This window comes from Scomber japonicus, chromosome 1 (genome assembly GCF_027409825.1).
Source record: "Scomber japonicus isolate fScoJap1 chromosome 1, fScoJap1.pri, whole genome shotgun sequence".
In the NCBI taxonomy this organism is placed as follows: Eukaryota; Metazoa; Chordata; class Actinopteri; order Scombriformes; family Scombridae; genus Scomber; species Scomber japonicus.
The window spans coordinates 6025647-6046234 of NC_070578.1; the positions used below are offsets into that span (position 1 = coordinate 6025647).

General features: G+C 39.5%; 1 protein-coding gene across 1 annotated transcript; it reads left to right on the forward strand.

Moving 5' to 3' along the window:
- Positions 1-177: 177 nt before the first annotated feature.
- tssc4 (tumor suppressing subtransferable candidate 4) lies at positions 178-6258 on the forward strand. The gene is made up of 3 exons (XM_053323020.1): positions 178-248; positions 1450-1564; positions 4670-6258. The coding sequence occupies exons 2-3, from the start codon at positions 1562-1564 to the stop codon at positions 5702-5704; spliced, it is 1038 nt and encodes a 345-aa protein (XP_053178995.1). The 5' UTR covers positions 178-248; positions 1450-1561; the 3' UTR covers positions 5705-6258.
- Positions 6259-20588: the final 14330 nt, after the last annotated feature.

Consider the following 20588-nt stretch of genomic DNA (forward strand, 5'->3'; position numbering starts at 1 on the left):
CTTATAACTGAAAATAATTTTTAATAGCATTAATAATTAATAGCATTGACAGACTGTAAGGGTAAAGTAAACTTTCATTAGCATGTTTCCAGCCCTGGTGCTATTTTATCTTTTTGATAGTTTCATACAGCCTGTGATCGGCAGGGGGCAGCATGGTGTAAACCGTGCTTAGTCTGGCGGACAGCAGAAGCAGGAGAAGAAGAATTTGTTTGAACCAAATATTGTTGGGTCGTGGCGCCAGCAGTAAGGTAAAGCCGGAGATCCGCGGCGTGTTGACCCAAAACTAAGAACTGTGTTTGATACTGTGTGTAAAAGGACAGTGTGCGGTGTCCGCTGTGAGAAGCAGTTTAACGGAACCGCTGTGCTGTTCGCTTTAAACCGACGCACGACCACATCAATTAGCATTAGCATGCTGAGGAATATTTAGCGCATCTTTAGCTAATACGCCATCACACAGACAACTGGCTCCATCTCACACATTTAACTTTTAACTGTGTGTTGTTCTGTTGGACGTTGCACCACATGAGGTAGCGTCTAAGCTTCCTACAGGTTCTCTATGGGAACCACGCAGGACTGTGTTACCTACACTGCGGGTACACACAGGTCACACACAGCTGGAGGCAGGTGTTTAAAGGCACCGCAAGTGTGTTTAGAAAAATGTGTAATTATACAATCCATCAGAAAGAATGACGTGTGTATCAGAATAGATGTTCATAAATAATGACAGACTTTAAACTGTTAATACGGACCATTAGAACTTGTAATGGTCCGTATCATATGAAGCCCGACCGATGTATCAGCCAACCGATATTATCGGCTGATATTGACCTATCACAGATATATTGGTATCGGTGTTTATACCGTCTGATAGGTGCTGATTTTTTTTAAAGATATATAGGCTGCAATTTATGTATATTTGATAATTTTTCTTAATTTCTTAGCCTAAAATTTACTGTATACTTATTTTATGAATATTACATGTATTATATTATATATATAACTGTATACTGTCTTATACAAAAGTGTTGGTAACCAAATTTGAGGGACCATTGCAGTAAATGTGTGTTTATGTGTATATTCTGTATATATAAGATTATCAGCTGATATATCAATATTGGAATTTTTATTACTCCCTTATATCAGTATTGGCATCAGACCCAAAAATCCAGTATCCAGGCCCTAATTAGAAGATCCCCATCACAATTTAAGTGACGGGGACAAAATCCACAGTCCTCTATATGTGTAAAAATGAAGCTAATATGAAGCTTCAGCCGTCCAAATGAGAACTGTATGTCCTAAAATCACACATGTCATTACATCATCATTGATCTCTCCCCTTTCCATGCTTTATGTTTGTCTCAGCTGCCCGTTATTGAATTTTAAATCACTTCTATGTCTGGTTTGTTCAGATGATTAAACGTGTGAATTTGTGCCTGCTTTAAATCTCAGATTGAACAGCAACAGAATGGCAGTTTGATGTCTGAGCCAAACAACATCTCCCTAAATTTATCATAAAGAACAAGCCAGGAGAGATCATGGACGCTTCAGCAGGAGTAAAAACATGGTACGCCCACATACTCAACACAGAATTATAAACAATTTTCTTAGACTGTTCAAAGGCACTTTAAATCACCTGATAAGAGAAACAAAAGAAACCTAAATTTGGGGATTATTATTATAATTATTGTGACTTATACATTAAGATACATATAAAACTAGACATGAGTACATTGTTGATGCTGAATTAACCAAGATTTGGTGAGTCTCTTGAAAGTGGTTAAGTGTGCAGCCAGGAAATTTCAAGTGTTCAGGTAGAGAGTTCCACATTTTTGCTCCTTTCACTGAGGAAGCCGTCTGAGCAAAGGATGTTACAGGAGGTAGCCATCCTGCCAATATAATTGACCTTTTCCACAGCGTACATTTTGATTTGCCACAGCAGGAAAAAAATTGGTGATAAAAATATTGAGCAGAGCACTCAGACTGCAAACAGTGTGTGAGAGTCTGTTAGTGTAACATTACACTCAGCATGCACTAGAAAAATGACACCGATGTTTCCAAACCCAGCACAACACAGCGTTTTTATTGGCTGCTCAACAAACGGAGTGACGGAGTGAGTATGAAGTATAATGTGACGACAAAACAAATGAAAGATGGAGTTCAAGCTCAGTTTGCACACACACACACACACACACACACACAAAGTGTATGTATAGTCAATAAATATTAAATATATGATTCTATCAATAATATTAGGAAGACCTTCACTCTCATAACATTTTATCACACAGAAATCATTCAAATATCACGTCATATGTCTTGTATATTCAGTAGGCCCCTAGATAATTTAATAGCTTTATTTACTGTGTAACTGCTCTCAGCTCATGAATGTGTGTTTGTTTTTGTGATTTAATACTATATGGATGAGCTTACTTATTTGTTCATTAGATGCAAATTAAATAAATCAATGAAGCAAAAACCAAAACATATTCAAGTTACACTTATATAATGAATATGGACTTAAAGTGCAGAGTCTCCGCTGTAATTTGAGGGTATTAACATCCAAATAGCAGGGGGTGGTTTCGAAATTATAGCTCTTTAACATGTACCCCCTACTTTTCAAGGGATAAAAAGTAATTGGACAGTTGAGTCAGAGGCTGTGTCATGGACAGGGTGGGTTATTCCTTCATTATTTTATCATCAATTAAGTAGATAAAAATGCATTTGGAAACTGTGGACTCACAACAGGTGGTTAAAGGAGCTCTCAATGCAAGTGAAAGGTCATCTTCAGACGGTAGACAGCAAGAATATTAAGAGTGTCCAAATTAACAGTTCGGTACATTCTGAGAAAAAAAGAAGGCACTAGTTAGCTCAGCAAATACAAAAAGGTTAACCTCAAGGTGGAAACCATTCATCATAAGCCTCAAGAATAGAAAGGCAACGGTAAACTTTGCAGAAAAAAAAAGTGCTTAAGAATTCTAAAGTATACAGGGATATATACTGCCTGCTCAGAATCAGCCAAATTCAGCAAAGTTGATTGATGCTTAACAATGAAGACAGACAATGACGCAAAATATACTGTGAAAGCTTCCCAGGAGTTTTTTAAGGCAAAGACATGGAATATTCTGCAATGCCCAAGTCAATCTTTCAATCCGATTGCTTGCAAAGGATTCTTGACAAGGTTTTAAACATTTTATTCATGATTATGTTAAGTAGTCCAATTGCATTTGAGCCCCTGAAATGACGGGAATATGGATAAAAATGGTCGCAATTCCTAAACGTCACATGCAATATTTTTGTTCAACCCCTTGAATTAAAGCGGAAAGTCTGTACTTTGATCACATCATGATTGTTTCATTTCAAATCCACTGTGGTGGTGTACAAAGCCAAAATTATGAGAACTGTCACTGTCCAAATATTTGTAGACCTAACCTTATGTCAGAGCCTCTGGATGGCTTCAGTCAGGTGTGTCTCAGTGTCCTCTGATAAACCTGCACACTCTCACAGTTGAGCACTGGCAGTTATCGGAAATTCTTCACACAAGTAGCCACTTGACTACTGGCGGGTACATAAAGTGTGGGCATTAGGACTGACTCATTCATAAAAGACAAGGTAATGGTAGCTTTGTCATGTTTCATCTGTCACTGCTGTACTTTACTGACCTCTAGTGGATCATTGAATCATATCACCTACATGGAAGCATCAGTTTCATGATAAGCTTGTACTTGTGATGGTGTAGGCTTTTTTTTAGAGGCATAATTCAATTGTCATAATAGAAAATGCACAGGTGTTTCTGTTCAAGTGTCCCAATAAACCATGACAGTGAGACAGCATGTACAATAGACCTATTTCACAGCAGGCACTTTAATCTGTCATACCAGGAAAAGAACAGGTGTAATTAATGACATGTCATGACTGCAGTCCATTCATGTGTGCAGGTATCATTTTGTGCATGCTGACTTTCTGGGACAATTAAATGGGACAGAGCTATTGTTGATGTTATTAGTTACACCTGTACTTTTCCTGCTGTGATAAGTCAAAATGTCTTGTGAAAAATCCCTCTACCAGGACTCAAACTGCAGCAGCTAGCAATCATTATTTTTTGTTTACAGCAATGCTTTTTCTTCTGTGACATGTCAAAATGTCTTTTGTGGCCAAACATTTTGACTCTCACTAAAATGTCTGTACTATCACTTAAATACTGCCCAAGCACCATATGTCTATTGAGGAGCACCCAGATTCATAAGCCTGTAACCATATGCTACCTGGTCACGGTAGCAGTTGTAGTAAATTAAGTGAAAGGAAAAACACAACACTTTTAACTTGTTATACATTTGTCCTTTGCTGATAGTTTACAGTATCCATGAGACACTTTGACTTTGTTTACAGTCTAAGCACTTTGATGTTAGGGTGAAAATATATGAAGGGTTGTTAAGGACAGTGAAATGTTCAGATGTGACCAGATATGTTGAGCCAACAGGCTCATACTCACACAACTCTGCAGTTAAACAATGAAACTTTTACTATGTGGATAGAGTTATGGCTAGATAACAATTGAATATCATGCGTTGATCTTCATGTTTGATTCTGATGATCTTTCTCAGTTTTTTTAGGGTTTAAATCCAGTTAAGTTCTTTGTCAACCTACAGTAATCTTCTCCTACTCTTTCCAGGTTCTTGATTTAGCTCGTCTTCTCAATCGTGTTACAATGTGTGATCAGGAACATGCCAGTGAGCTCAGCAAGATTCTAAAAGCTAATGTTGATGATGTCGACGACCTCTCAGCCAGTGATGAATCTGACCCTGAAGAACAACCCTGCAGTGCATCCTTTGACCCTGAGCTGGACATGGATGATGATGATGTAGAGGTGAGGGCTGCTGTTCCAGCTGCTGGACAGAAAGCCCGGAGCCCCTTCAGTCTGAGGGGAGGGAGCTCAGGATTCTCAAACCGCAGCCACAGCATCTTTGAATGTTTGGACAGTGTCGCCAAGCTGGCCTCTTCAACATTAGGCCAGGACAATGTGATAGATGGCGTGTTTGCTCGGCCTCTGCCACCAGCCCCCAGCCGCAAGACAAGCCAGCCTCCACCGAGCGGCTCCACACCAGCAAAGAAGAGAGGGGTACCAGACTACATGGTGCACCCGGATCGCTGGACCCACTACAGCCTGGAGGATGTGGCTGAGACCAGCGACCGAGGCAACAGCAGGGCAGCCCTCCAGTACCTGGCCAGCCTTCAACCGAAGAAAGAAGAGCCGGAGCCCGACAGCCAGGGCGATGCCTCCTGTAGCACCAAGCAGAAGATCATCTTCTCCAAGCCCAGCCTTCTGGCCAAGAAGCCTGCCGATGAGCCGTCAGCTGGTAGAGGCCAGGATAAAAAGATGCACCTCAGTCACCTGGACGAAGAGGTAGACGAGTGCACAGTGGGGAAGGAGAAAAAGAAGGGTGTAGGACGAAGAATAGATGAGCGCAAAGATGATAGTGTAAAAAAGACAGAGGATACAGGGAAGGAAGAGGTTAAACAGACCACAGCAGTCATCAGTCAACCAGAGGCTGAGGAAAAGGAAAAGAAACAAAAAGAAAGAGGTGTGGTTGAGGAGGAGGAGGAGGAGGACGTGGAAGAGAAGAAAGAACAGGCCAACCCCAGCTTTGCCTCCTTTAGAAAGAGGCACCAGAAGAACTACAGGCGAAGCTCACAACAGGAGGACTGAGGACAGCAATCACCTAGACATGACTGTCATTTCTTCTTCGTCTTCTACGCCTTTCATCACACAACTACTCCATGTTTGAAAAACCCATCAAATCGTAGAAGTCCAATTTAGAAAATGTTGTAGCATTACTGTACTGTACTCATACAGCATCACTGAAATGAAATAAGTGTGTCATTTCATAAATACAAACTCTGCAAGGTTGTATTTCATCATCATCATCATCAGTATTAATTAGAAAGCTTCAGATTTGATTTACAAGGGTGTCCATTTATCTGTGTTGAAACAAATCCTTCAGTACCTTTAGTATCCTTCCTACAGTGTTAAACTATTTGGTTTACATTGATGGACTGAAGAGACATTTTGGATATTAGAGCTGTTTAGTTTTGATTTTTAGCGGAAGAACCAACATCACTTGGTGAAACTGGGGAGGGGGCTTTGAACCAGTATAGGACTTTTAACACTGTTGGTCTTTACTTGTATTTGATTTTTATTTCTCGTTGCATATTTTGATTTTTGGAATACCCTGAATCTTTAATAAAAAATATTGATTTTTATTATTTCTACTGTATTTCTTTCAAACATGTTTAAGGATTCCTGCTTTGGTTAAAACTGAAAAGTAGAAAATGAATAAGCAAAATGGTCATTGCACAATATCCACAAGAATACTGAAGGCTGGGGCTGGACAATTTTGAAAGAATATCTGATTGTTTTGACTGATATTGTGATGATTATGATATTGGAGGGAATGATAATATCATCATTCTCATTGAAAAATATACTTAAATGATTCGGGCGTGATTTTTGAAGGCATCTGTACCAAACAAAGATATTTTCTTGAGTCTGTAGAATATGATGTGTTGGCTTGGAAATCTCTGCAGCATCACAATACTTTATTTAAAATGGTATTTTGACACATTTCACTGCAGTTGGCCATATTGCTATTTCAATAATAAAAAAATTATTAATTGTTCAACCTTGCTACTACTTAGAACATGTAATAAGACTAGCACATTAACTCTGACCACAAGAGCATTGCTGTAGGGACGGCAATGTTTGTCCACCACTTTATCAGCAGCTATCCAATGGATTGCTGTGATGTTTGGTGCACACATTCATGGTCCCCAGATGATGAATTGTAATAAATGTGATCTGGCTTTTATCTTGTGCCATCATTTGGTCAGGATTTGGTTTTGTCCAACATGTTTGTAATAACCAAATATCAGAAAACTCCATGACATGACAGCCTCAGCTAATCCTGATGCAATTTCAATACACAGCACCCTTCTCACAGCAGGTGTGCTTATCAAACACAGATACAACACAGTAATAGCATTCTCTGCCTTAATGGCATAGGTAAATGTCACAGAACGTCACGCACAATGTCACATTTATTTATTCAGTCATTTATTATTGTGTGTATTTTTCCTGCTATTATCCTAAGTGGCCAGTTTTATCTAGTGTTTAACCGTCACTGTTTGCATACTTACAGGCTGTAAATGCTCATGCTATTCAGATGCTATGCTCTATCTGTTTGCATAGAGAGTTTTGCATGGTAGCTGTAGACGATGGAGAGGTCAGTACAAATTATACTGAATAAACTGAAGTTGCCTCATTTTTTTCTGTCTGTAAGCCAACAATGAGAAAATGAAGGTGAGGTTTTGTGGTTCATTCTTATCAGATGGGGGAAAAATACCTGCTGCTGGGTGTCATGGTTATACATCAAGATGTAGAATAACTAAAACAATGTGTAAAGAGTGTTCAGCTACTTATCCCAAGAAGCAGTTTTGATGAACTGCCTGCATCTTGGTTGCTAAGTAAAACCTCACAAATCTGGAACCTGGAAACCAATTGCTCCAGGTCTCACTTAGCGATGGCATGCTTCATCTGCATGCCCAGTTTCTCATAAAGGTATGTGTTGTGTCTATTTCAAGGTGATGAAAAAGTGAGGTTTTAAACTGCCTTAGGTAGCTTATTATGTTTAATTACCTATGTGCTGGATAAAGATCATTTTTTGTCTGAAATTGTGGCATGCATACATTCTTGCCTCCAATTCAGCCCTATGTGAGGAATTTACCTGAAAAATCAGTTAATGATGTCGTTCAAAGTTGGCTGGATCTACAATACGGGCATTATTGGCAAGTACCCAGGGGTCCTTGATCAAGAGTTTTTTTTCTTCTTTTTTTTGTTTTGTTTTTTTGGTGGGGCGCCACAGAAATAAATACACTCTCTTGATGTTTATAGTTATTGTCTCTTTTGTGCGAACAAAATCAAGTCTCATGATTGACTGTTTCATTTCTTAGTTTGAGGTCTGGGCAAGTGCTGATTGGTCAGTGACATCACAACAAGTTTGCGGCCAATCCTGACCCAATATGCAACTTACACAAAGTGTGATGTGGAAACTTGAAGCCTCCAGTGTCCAAACATTGAGAATGGAGTCTACAGTAAAACAGGAGACATCTTATGTCCAGCAGTTAAACTTTTAAAATTAAAAATATTTGCATATTCATAGATTCTGGATTTTTAAATGAAGAAGAAGTAGATGTAATTTTAAGGATTTTAACGAGATGATTACATTTTTGGAAAAACCATCAGACACAAATTGTGTTCAAAGTAGAGTATTTTATATTCATCTTAAAACATGTATGAATGAGCTCTTTAAAACTACTACCACCAATAATAATATTATAACAATAATAATAATAATAATATATTAATTTATAATGCACTTTTATTCACTGTAAAAAAAAAAGCTACAGCATTAAAAACATACAACACACAACACAAATGAACTTGGTTAAGCTGAAAATGCCTCCCTAAAATAATAGTTAGCATTATTATAATACTACTTATAACTGAAAATAATTATTAATAGCATTAATAATTAATAGCATTGACAGACTGTGAGGGCAAAGTAAACTTTCATTGGAATGTTTTTAAACCAACCCTGGTGCTATTTTATTTATATGATAGTTTCATACAGCTTGTGACCGGCAGGGGCAGCATGGTGTAAACCGTACTTAGTCTGGCGGACAGCAGAAGCAGGAGAAGAAGAATTTGTTTGAAACAAATATTGTTGGACCGTGGCGCCAGCAGTAAGGTAAGGTAAGGTAAAAGAACTCCGGCGTGTTAACCCAAAACCAAGAACTGTGTTTGATACTGTGTGTAAAAGGACAGTGTGCGGTGTCCGGTGAGAAGCAGTTGAAAGGCTGTGCTGTTCGCTTTAAACCGAAGCCCCACCACATCAATTAGCATTAGCATGCTGAGGAATATTTAGGTCATCTTCAGCTAATACGCCATTACAAAGACAACTGGCTCATCTCACACTTAACTTTTAACTGTGTGTTGTTTTGTTGGACGTTGCACCACATGATAGGTAGCGTCTAAGCTTTCTACAGGCTTCTAAGGGAACTGTTGCTACCCGATGTGTAGTCGCGTCGGCCATCTTGGACAAATACTTACGGCAACACCACTTGGACAAACTACTGTACAGGTTAGATAGATGTATTTCATAACACGTTTCAGCAGTTGGATGCGAGTCCGCACAAAGTATAGAAACAATTCAAGTTAAACACAAAATTGTACATCAGTATGTAACCGGGGAAGTATTGTCGCTACTCGATGTGAGTCACATTGGACAAACTACTGTTGGATAGATGTGATATCATAACACGTTTCAGCTGTTGAAAGCTAGTCCGCACAAAGTATAGAAACAATAAAAGTAAAATATAAACGTTATTAACCCTGTAAGGCCCACTGTTACATCACTTTTAACAATTCAAAACATGGTCTGCAAATCTCAAGACCACATTTACATAATTAATGGGCCCTATTGTTTGTCCTCACAATGCTATTGGATAGAAGAAGTATTTATAGGTCCGGTCATCTGGCCATAAACTCACTCTACCTGTAAACTTCCCGTTGAGCTCACTTCCTTTTCTTGCACGACTGGATTTGTCAATATTCAAGTAAGTAAAATTCCTGAAATATTTTTTTGTGTTCATTATAATGTCTAGAACATGTAGCCTACATACTTAGTTATTTTGGAAAACATCTATCAAATTTGAGGATACTGCACTTCTTCACACCGAGGTGAAGTTGGTTTGATATTGGATATTCGACAGATATTCAAAATAAGGAATTGTGTCTTTTTTCTCAATACCTCCTAAGCCATGTGACCTACGGACTCCAAACCAATGCAGAATAGTTCTCTACTACTCTATTTTATATGATTTATTTTAAGGAAAATACATTATTTCCTATAAGGAAAATTTTCAATACTTTTCCTTTAAAAAAATCATAAAATAAAGGTGTGTGTGGTTGGTACTACATAGGAGAACTATTCTGCATTGGTTTGGAGTCCGTAGGTCACATGGCTTAGGAGGTATTGGAGAAAAAAAAGACACAGTTCCTTATTTTGAATATCTGTCGAATATCTGAATATCCAATATCAAACCAACTTCACCTCGGTACTTCTCACATGTTCGCAAATTGAAAAAATATTTAGTAGAAATTTAAAGTGTGAGATAATTCATTGTCACTAAGTTCTAAATGTGCTTTTTGGATGCATTTTTTCTTAGTTTAGCTTAGTCCATAATTAAACACAATTGTATGCAGTATTTGAAACGCCATCATCTATAGTAGTATTTGAAACTATTTGAAATCTTTGTAGTTTTTTAACTTCTAAATGATCCTGAGCTATTTTTATGTGTGTTTGCTTAAGTAGCAGTTTGTAGAATTAGGAGATAGAAAAACAGGTTCTGAATGTTCTGGAATGGTCCTGATTGTGAACCTGTAAGTGCTCTGGGGGGATGCATGTGTTCCTTTCATAAATGATCCTGAGCTATTTTCTTAGGGTTTGCCCAATTAGCACCTTGTAGCATTAGGAGATAGAAACACAGGTTCTGGATTATTGGGGGGAGGCCTGTTGCATTGTTCAGGGACAGGTACCAATGGTCCTGAATGTGAACCTGTAAGTGCTCTGGAAGGATGCATGTGTTCCTTTCATAAATGATCCTGAGCTATTTTTCTTAGGGTTTGCCCAATTAGCACATTGTAGCATTAGGAGATAGAAAAACAGGTTCTGAATGTTCTGGATTATTGGGGGGATGCCTGTTGCATTGTTCAGGGACAGGTACGAATGGTCTTGATTGTTAACCTGTAAGTGATCTGGGGGGATGCATGTGTTCCTTTTAATATGCTAATTTGAGAACATAATACTATCACTGCAAGTCAATATAGACTGGGACTGAGACAATAAAGTAGTAACAAAAAGACACACAAACTCTCCTCTGGTCACATTTGTAATGACTGACAGCACTACACTCCCTCTGCTGGAGGCCTGCAGTAACTACGACAACACTACTGCTGCTGTTAGATTAACATCATACACATAAAACATGAGGACAAAGCTGACAAAACAATATTTAAAATACAAGATAAACTATAACCTTAAAGATGTCAAAAGCAGTTCATATTTCTCATGAATCGCAATAGAGTTGGGTGAATAATGTGTTTTTTCCAAGCGGAGTTGCTGTACATAACTGTCCAATATGGCCGACCTTAGCGGACTCAACTGCGCATGTGTGACTCACATCGGGTAATGACAGGAACCGTGCAGGACATGGCATAATTCATTTGTCAAAAAAGGGCACAGGTGTTACTGATAACTTTAATAGTGACTCAATTCTGTTCAAGTGTCCCAATAAACCATGACAGTGAGACAGCATGTACAATAGACCTATTTCACAGCAGGCACTTTAATCTGTCATACCAGGAAAAGAACAGGTGTAATTAATGACGTGTCATGACTGCAGTCCATTCATGTGTGCAGGTATCATTTTGTGCATGCTGACTTTCTGGGACAATTAAATGGGACAGAGCTATTGTTGATGTTATTAGTTACACCTGTACTTTTCCTGCTGTGATAAGTCAAAATGTCTTGTGAAAAATCCCTCTACCAGGACTCAAACTGCAGCAGCTAGCAATCATTATTTTTTGTTTACAGCAATGCTTTTTCTTCTGTGACATGTCAAAATGTCTTTTGTGGCTAAACATTTTGACTCTCACTAAAATGTCTGTACTATCACTTAAATACTGCTCAAGCACCATATGTCTATTGAGAAGCACCCGGATTCATAAGCCTGTAACCATATACTACCTGGTCACGGTAGCAGTTGTAGTAAATTAAGTGAAAGGAAAAACACAACACTTTTAACTTGTTATACATTTGTCCTTTTGCTGATAGTTTACAGTATCCATGAGACACTTTGACTTTGTTTACAGTCTAAGCACTTTGATGTTAGGGTGAAAATATATGAAGGGTTGTTAAGGACAGTGATATGTTCAGATGTGACCAGATATGTTGAGCCAACAGGCTCATACTCACACAACTCTGCAGTTAAACAATGAAACTTTTACTATGTGGATAGAGTTATGGCTAGATAACAATTGAATATCATGCGTTGATCTTCATGTTTGATTCTGATGATCTTTCTCAGTTTTTTTAGGGTTTAAATCCAGTTAAGTTCTTTGTCAACCTACAGTAATCTTCTTCTACTCTTTCCAGGTTCTTGATTTAGCTTGTCTTCTCAATCGTGTTACAATGGAACATGCCAGTGAGCTCAGCAAGACTCTAAAAGCTAATACTGATGATGTCGACGACCTCTCAGCCAGTGATGAATCTGACCCTGAATATCAACCCTGCAATGCATCCTTTGATTCTGAGCTGGGTATAGAAGATGATGATGATGATGATGACGATGATGATGATGATGATGCTATGGAGGTGAGTGGCTCAGGAGAGCCGTGGCTGGGGATTGATGTAGAGGACATCACACCTACACAGCCAACCTTCTACCCTATGCGCACTCCTGGACCGCAGCTCTTGGGTGGGGTCAATTACTCTATCCTCGACCTCTTCCACCTTTTCATCTCTAAAACCATGTTGCAGGGGATTGTTCGCAACTCCAACAAGTATGGAGAGAAAAGGCATCGTCAAGCGTGGCAGGCGATTAGCCTGGAGGATATGTACTCCTACATAGCTATCGTAATATATATGGGCCTGGTGGAGGTCAAAAACATCCGGGACTACTGGAAGAAGTCGGACCTTTATAATTTTCCATTCCCTGCCTCAGTCATTTCCGGCCGGAAATTCATTGCCATCTCCCGCAGCCTTCACCTCAGCTCCCCTGATGATGGTGAGGCCAACGACAAGAGAAAGGGCACAGATGACTATGACCGGCTGTGCAAAGTGAAGCCCATGTACAGTCAAATCAGGGAGATGTGCAGGGCCTACTTCCATCCTAGGCAGCACATCTCTATCAAAGAGAGAATGGTGAAGGCCCGCTTAAACCTTCGCCAGTACATGAAGGACAAGCCCACAAAATGTGGTTACAAACTTTTTGTGCTGGCTGACTCCTCCACAGGCTACATCTGGGATTTTTTCATTTATGAGGGCAAAGGAGCACCAATCGTCAAGAGACTGAGTTATGATACAGTAATGAATCTTGTTGACGTGCCAGTGCTAGGACGGGGCTATAAACTGTACATAGATGACTTTTACACCAGCCCTGCCCTATTCCTGGACCTACTGGACAAGAAAGTCTGGGCCTGTGGGACAATCCGGGAGCAGCGGATTGGTTTCCCCAGAGACCGTCCAGGTGGGCTGGACAGCAAGTCTCCCCGGGGCACCATCCGCTGGATCAGAGAGGGTCCACTGGTCTTCGTGCAGTGGAGAGACACGAGGGATGTCAGCATCTGCTCCACCATCCACCCAGCACACAGTGACAATACGGTGCAGAGAAAGGTAAAGGCAGATGGGCACTGGGTAGAGCAGGCGATCCCTGCCCCACCAGGGGTGTCTGATTATAACAAACATATGGGTGGGATTGACCTCTCAGATGCCATGATTGGCTATTACAATGCGCTACACAAAACCAGGAAGTGGTACAGAACATTTTTCTACCATTTCGTGGACATCGGCATTGTGAATGCCTTCATTCTGCACCAGGAGCTGGCCAAGGAGAAGCAGCAGTTCCCTCTCACACAGAAGGAGTTCCGAGAAGCCTTGATGCTGGAGCTGAAGGCAGCTGGCTCCCCCTCCACAGCCCCCCGACAAGCACCCCCCCGTGCTCCCTCTGGTGCACATCACAAGCTGCGGCACTTCACCGCGGATGGCAGTGCAGGGAGACGGCGGTGTGTGCACTGCAGCATGAAGACCACAGTGGAGTGCACATCATGCAGTGTAGCACTCTGCTTCACGGTCTCCAGGGACTGCTACAATGAGTGGCACAATATAAATTGTAAATAGTTTTAGAGTGAGCCATGTTCTGTGTTGGTTGTGTTGAGTTTTGTTCTGTTCAATTGTTCTTAGTCATGTTTTATTCAATTTTGCCTTTTGGAGTCTCCAAAAGGGACCTAAGGAAAACGCATGGACATTCATTTTTTGGTCTCTTGACTCCAAATTTGGACTACATGAAGCCAAGACCTGTGGCTGTGGCCTCATCGTGTCTATATCCCGCTGAGAGGTCCCTGAATGTCTGTACACATGTCATTGTAAAGGCAAACCTATGGGCGGGTAAACAACCCCATCATTGTAACCTCTGCCACTCTTCGTCAGTAAGTCACAGAATCACACAGACACTTTTACAAGAAGAGAGAGTGTTTCCTTTCCAATGATACCAGACACATCTGTGCTGCTCACAACTTGGGCATGTCATTTAGGCAAAAAAACCTAAAAATAGGGGTGTGTATTAAGAGGTTAATGGGAACAGAATATTAAAGACACCTCCAGAAACTTCAAACCAGATCGAACCAAATGTTGTCAGCAGCATTCAGGCCGCATTAGAGTAGAACTGTCACTGTCCAAATATTTGTAGACCTAACCTTATGTCAGAGCCTCTGGATGGCTTCAGTCAGGTGTGTCTCAGTGTCCTCTGATAAACCTGCACACTCTCACAGTTGAGCACTGGCAGTTATCGGAAATTCTTCACACAAGTAGCCACTTGACTACTGACGGGTACATAAAGTGTGGGCATTAGTACTGACTCATTCATAAAAGACAAGGTAATGGTAGCTTTGTCATGTTTCATCTGTCACTGCTGTACTTTACTGACCTCTAGTGGATCATTGAATCATATCACCTACATGGAAGCATCAGTTTCATGATAAGCTTGTACTTGTGATGGTGTAGGCTTTTTTTTAGAGGCATAATTCAATTGTCATAATAGAAAATGCACAGGTGTTTCTGTTCAAGTGTCCCAATAAACCATGACAGTGAGACAGCATGTACAATAGACCTATTTCACAGCAGGCACTTTAATCTGTCATACCAGGAAAAGAACAGGTGTAATTAATGACATGTCATGACTGCAGTCCATTCATGTGTGCAAGTTGGCCTCTTCAACATTAGGCCAGGACAATGTGATAGATGGCGTGTTTGCTCGGCCTCTGCCTCCAGCCCCCAGCCGCAAGACAAGCCAGCCTCCACCGAGCGGCTCCACACCAGCAAAGAAGAGAGGGGTACCAGACTACATGGTGCACCCGGATCGCTGGACCCACTACAGCCTGGAGGATGTGGCTGAGACCAGCGACCGAGGCAACAGCAGGGCAGCCCTCCAGTACCTGGCCAGCCTGCAACCGAAGAAAGAAGAGCCGGAGCCCAACAGCCAGGGCGATGCCTCCTGTAGCACCAAGCAGAAGATCATCTTCTCCAAGCCCAGCCTTCTGCAGTCATCAGTCAACCAGAGGCTGAGGAAAAGGAAAAGAAACAAAAAGAAAGAGGTGTGGTTGAGGAGGAGGAGGAGGAGGAGGACGTGGAGGAGGACGTGGAAGAGAAGAAAGAACAGGGCAACCCCAGCTTTGCTTCCTTTAGAAAGAAGCACCAGAAGAACTACAGGCGAAGCTCACAACAGGAGGACTGAGGACAGCAATCACCTAGACATGACTGTCATTTCTTCTTCGTCTTCTACGCCTTTCATCACACAACTACTCCATGTTTGAAAAACCCATCAAATCGTAGAAGTCCAATTTAGAAAATGTTGTAGCATTACTGTACTGTACTCATACAGCATCACTGAAATGAAATAAGTGTGTCATTTCATAAATACAAACTCTGCAAGGTTGTATTTCATCATCATCATCATCAGTATTAATTAGAAAGCTTCAGATTTGATTTACAAGGGTGTCCATTTATCTGTGTTGAAACAAATCCTTCAGTACCCTTAGTATCCTTCCTACAGTGTTAAACTATTTGGTTTACATTGATGGACTGAAGAGACATTTTGGATATTAGAGCTGTTTAGTTTTGATTTTTAGCGGAAGAACCAACATCACTTGGTGAAACTGGGGAGGGGGCTTTGAACCAGTATAGGACTTTTAACACTGTTGGTCTTTACTTTTATTTGATTTTTATTTCTCGTTGCATATTTTGATTTTTGGAATACCCTGAATCTTTAATAAAAAATATTGATTTTTATTATTTCTACTGTATTTCTTTCAAACATGTTTAAGGATTCCTGCTTTGGTTAAAACTGAAAAGTAGAAAATGAATAAGCAAAATGGTCATTGCACAATATCCACAAGAATACTGAAGGCTGGGGCTGGACAATTTTGAAAGAATATCTGATTGTTTTGACTGATATTGTGATGATTATGATATTGGAGGGAATGATAATATCATCATTCTCATTGAAAAATATACTTAAATGATTCGGGCGTGATTTTTGAAGGCATCTGTACCAAACAAAGATATTTTCTTGAGTCTGTAGAATATGATGTGTTGGCTTGGAAATCTCTGCAGCATCACAATACTTTATTTAAAATGGTATTTTGACACATTTCACTGCAGTTGGCCATATTGCTATTTCAATAATAAAAAAATTATTAATTGTTCAACCTTGCTACTACTTAGAACATGTAATAAGTCTAGCACATTAACTCTGACCACAAGAGCATTGCTGTAGGGATGGCAATGTTTGTCCACCACTTTATCAGCAGCTATCCAATGGATTGCTGTGATGTTTGGTGCACACATTCATGGTCCCCAGATGATGAATTGTAATAAATGTGATCTGGCTTTTATCTTGTGCCATCATTTGGTCAAGATTTGGTTTTGTCCAACATGTTTGTAATAACCAAATATCAGAAAACTCCATGACATGACAGCCTCAGCTAATCCTGATGCAATTTCAATACACAGCACCCTTCTCACAGCAGGTGTGCTTATCAAACACAGATACAACACAGTAATAGCATTCTCTGCCTTAATGGCATAGGTAAATGTCACAGAACGTCACGCACAATGTCACATTTATTTATTCAGTCATTTATTATTGTGTGTATTTTTCCTGCTATTATCCTAAGTGGCCAGTTTTATCTAGTGTTTAACCGTCACTGTTTGCATACTTACAGGCTGTAAATGCTCATGCTATTCAGATGCTATGCTCTATCTGTTTGCATAGAGAGTTTTGCATGGTAGCTGTAGACGATGGAGAGGTCAGTACAAATTATACTGAATAAACTGAAGTTGCCTCATTTTTTTCTGTCTGTAAGCCAACAATGAGAAAATGAAGGTGAGGTTTTGTGGTTCATTCTTATCAGATGGGGGAAAAATACCTGCTGCTGGGTGTCATGGTTATACATCAAGATGTAGAATAACTAAAACAATGTGTAAAGAGTGTTCAGCTACTTATCCCAAGAAGCAGTTTTGATGAACTGCCTGCATCTTGGTTGCTAAGTAAAACCTCACAAATCTGGAACCTGGAAACCAATTGCTCCAGGTCTCACTTAGCGATGGCATGCTTCATCTGCATGCCCAGTTTCTCATAAAGGTATGTGTTGTGTCTATTTCAAGGTGATGAAAAAGTGAGGTTTTAAACTGCCTTAGGTAGCTTATTATGTTTAATTACCTATGTGCTGGATAAAGATCATTTTTTGTCTGAAATTGTGGCATGCATACATTCTTGCCTCCAATTCAGCCCTATGTGAGGAATTTACCTGAAAAATCAGTTAATGATGTCGTTCAAAGTTGGCTGGATCTACAATACGGGCATTATTGGCAAGTACCCAGGGGCCCTTGATCAAGAGTTTTTTTTCTTCTTTTTTTGTTTAGTTTTTTTGGTGGGGCGCCACAGAAATAAATACACTCTCTTGATGTTTATAGTTATTGTCTCTTTCGTGCGAACAAAATCAAGTCTCATGATTGACTGTTTCATGTCTTAGTTTGAGGTCTGGGCAAGAGCTGATTGGTCAGTGACATCACAACAAGTTTGCGGCCAATCCTGACCCAATATGCAACTTACACAAATCCTCCAGTGTCCAAACATTGAGAATGGAGTCTACAGTAAAACAGGAGATATCTTACTGTATGTCCAGCAGTTAAACTTCTAAAATTAAAAATATTTGCATATTCATAGATTCTGGATTTTTAAATGAAGAAGAAGTAGATGTAATTTTAAGGATTTTAACGAGATGATTACATTTTTGGAAAAACCATCAGACACAAATTGTGTTCAAAGTAGAGTATTTTATATTCATCTTAAAACATGTATGAATGAGCTCTTTAAAACTACTACCACCAATAATATTAATAACAATAATATATTAATTTATAATGCACTTTTATTCACTGTAAAAAAAAAAGCTACAGCATTAAAAACATACAACACACAACACAAATGAACTTGGTGAAGATGAAAATTCCTCCCTAAATAATAGTTAGCATTATTATAATACTACTTATAACTGAAAATAATTATTAATAGCATTAATAATTAATAGCATTGACAGACTGTAAGGGTAAAGTAAACTTTCATTAGAATGTTTTTAAACCAACCCTGGTGCTATTTTATTTATATGATAGTTTCATACAGCCTGTGACCGGCAGGGGGCAGCATGGTGTAAATCGTGCTTAGTCTGGCGGACAGCAGAAGCAGGAGAAGAAGAATTTGTTTGAACAAAATATTGTTGGGTCGTGGCGCCAGCAGTAAGGTAAGGTAAGGGAACTGTGGCGTGTTGACCCAAAACTAAGAACTGTGTTTGATACTGTGTGTAAAAGGACAGTGTGCGCTGTCCGCTGTGAGAAGCAGTTGAAAGGCTGTGCTGTTCGCTTTAAACCGACGCACCACCACATCAATTAGCATTAGCATGCTGAGGAATATTTAGCTCATCTTCAGCTAATACGCCATTACAAAGACAACTGGCTCCATCTCACACTTAACTTTTAACTGTGTGTTGTTCTGTTGGACGTTGCACCACATGATAGGTAGCGTCTAAGCTTCCTACAGGTTCTCTAAGGGAACTGTTGCTACCCGATGTGTAGTCGCGTCGGCCATCTTGGACAAATACTTACGGCAACACCACTTGGACAAACTACTGTACAGGTTCGATAGATGTATTTCATAACAGGTTTCGGCAGTTTGATGCGAGTCCGCACAAAGTATAGAAACAATTCAAGTTAAACACAAAATTGTACATCAGTATGTAACCGGGGAAGTATTGTCGCTACTCGATGTGAGTCACATGTACAGTCGCGTCGGCAACCTTGGACAGCTACTTACGGCAACACCACTTGGACAAACTACTGTTATAGGTTGGATATCATAACACGTTTCAGCTGTTGAAAGCTAGTCTGCACAAACTATAGAAACAATAGAAGTAAAATATAAACTTTATTAACCCTGTAAGGCCCACTGTTAAAAATCACTTTTAACAATTCAAAAAAATGGTCTGCAAATGTTTGTTTTTTCTCAAGACCACATTTACATAGTTAATGGGTCCTATTGTTTGTCCTCACAATGCTATTGGATAGAAGAAGTATTTATAGGTCCGGTCATCTGGCCATGAACTCACTCTACCTGTAAACTTCCCGTTGAGCTCACTTTCTTTTTTTGCACGACTGGATTTGTCAATATTGAAGTAAGTAAAATTCCTGAAATATTTTGTTTGTGTTCATTACAATGTCTAGAACATGTAGCCTACATACTTAGTTATTTTGGGAAACATCTATCAAATTTGAGGATACTGCATTTCTCACACCGAGGTGAAGTTGGTTTGATATTGGATATTCGGCTATTCGACAGATATTCAAAATAAGGAATTGCGTCTTTTCTTTTTCAATACCTCCTAAGCCATGTGACCTACGGACTCCAAACCAATGCAGAATAGTTCTCCTATGTAGTACCAATCACACACACCGTTTTTTACACCCATTGTACACTCTATTTTATATGATTTTTTTAAGGAAAAGACAGTATTTCCTATAAGGAATTGTCTCTTTTTTCAATACTTTTCATTTAAAAATCATATAAAATAGAGTGTGCATACAATGGGTGTAAAAAAAAAAGGTGTGTGTGATTGGTACTACATTGGAAAACTATTCTGCATTGGTTTGGAGTCCGTAGGTCACATGGCTTAGGAGGTATTGAAAAAAAGACAGTTCCTTATTTTGAATATCTGTCGAATATCCAATATCAAACCAACTTCACCTCGGTACTTCTCACATGTTCACAAATTGAAAAAAATTTGTAGTAGAAATTGTGTGAGATAATTCATTGTCACTAAGTTCTAAATGTGCTTTTCGGATACATTTTACTTAGTTTAGCTTAGTCCATAATTAAACACATGACTAAATAATTGTATGCGGCATTCGAAGCTCCATCATCTATAGCAGTATTTGAAACTATTTGAAATCTTTGTAGTTTTTTAACTTCTAAATGATCCTGAGCTATTTTTCTTAGGGTTCGCCCAATTAGCACCTTGTAGAATTAGGAGATAGAAAAACAGGTTCTGAATGTTCTGGATTATTGGGGGGAGGCCTGTTGCATTGTTCAGGGACAGATGCGAATGGTCTTGATTGTGAACCTGTAAGTGCTCTGGGGGGATGCAT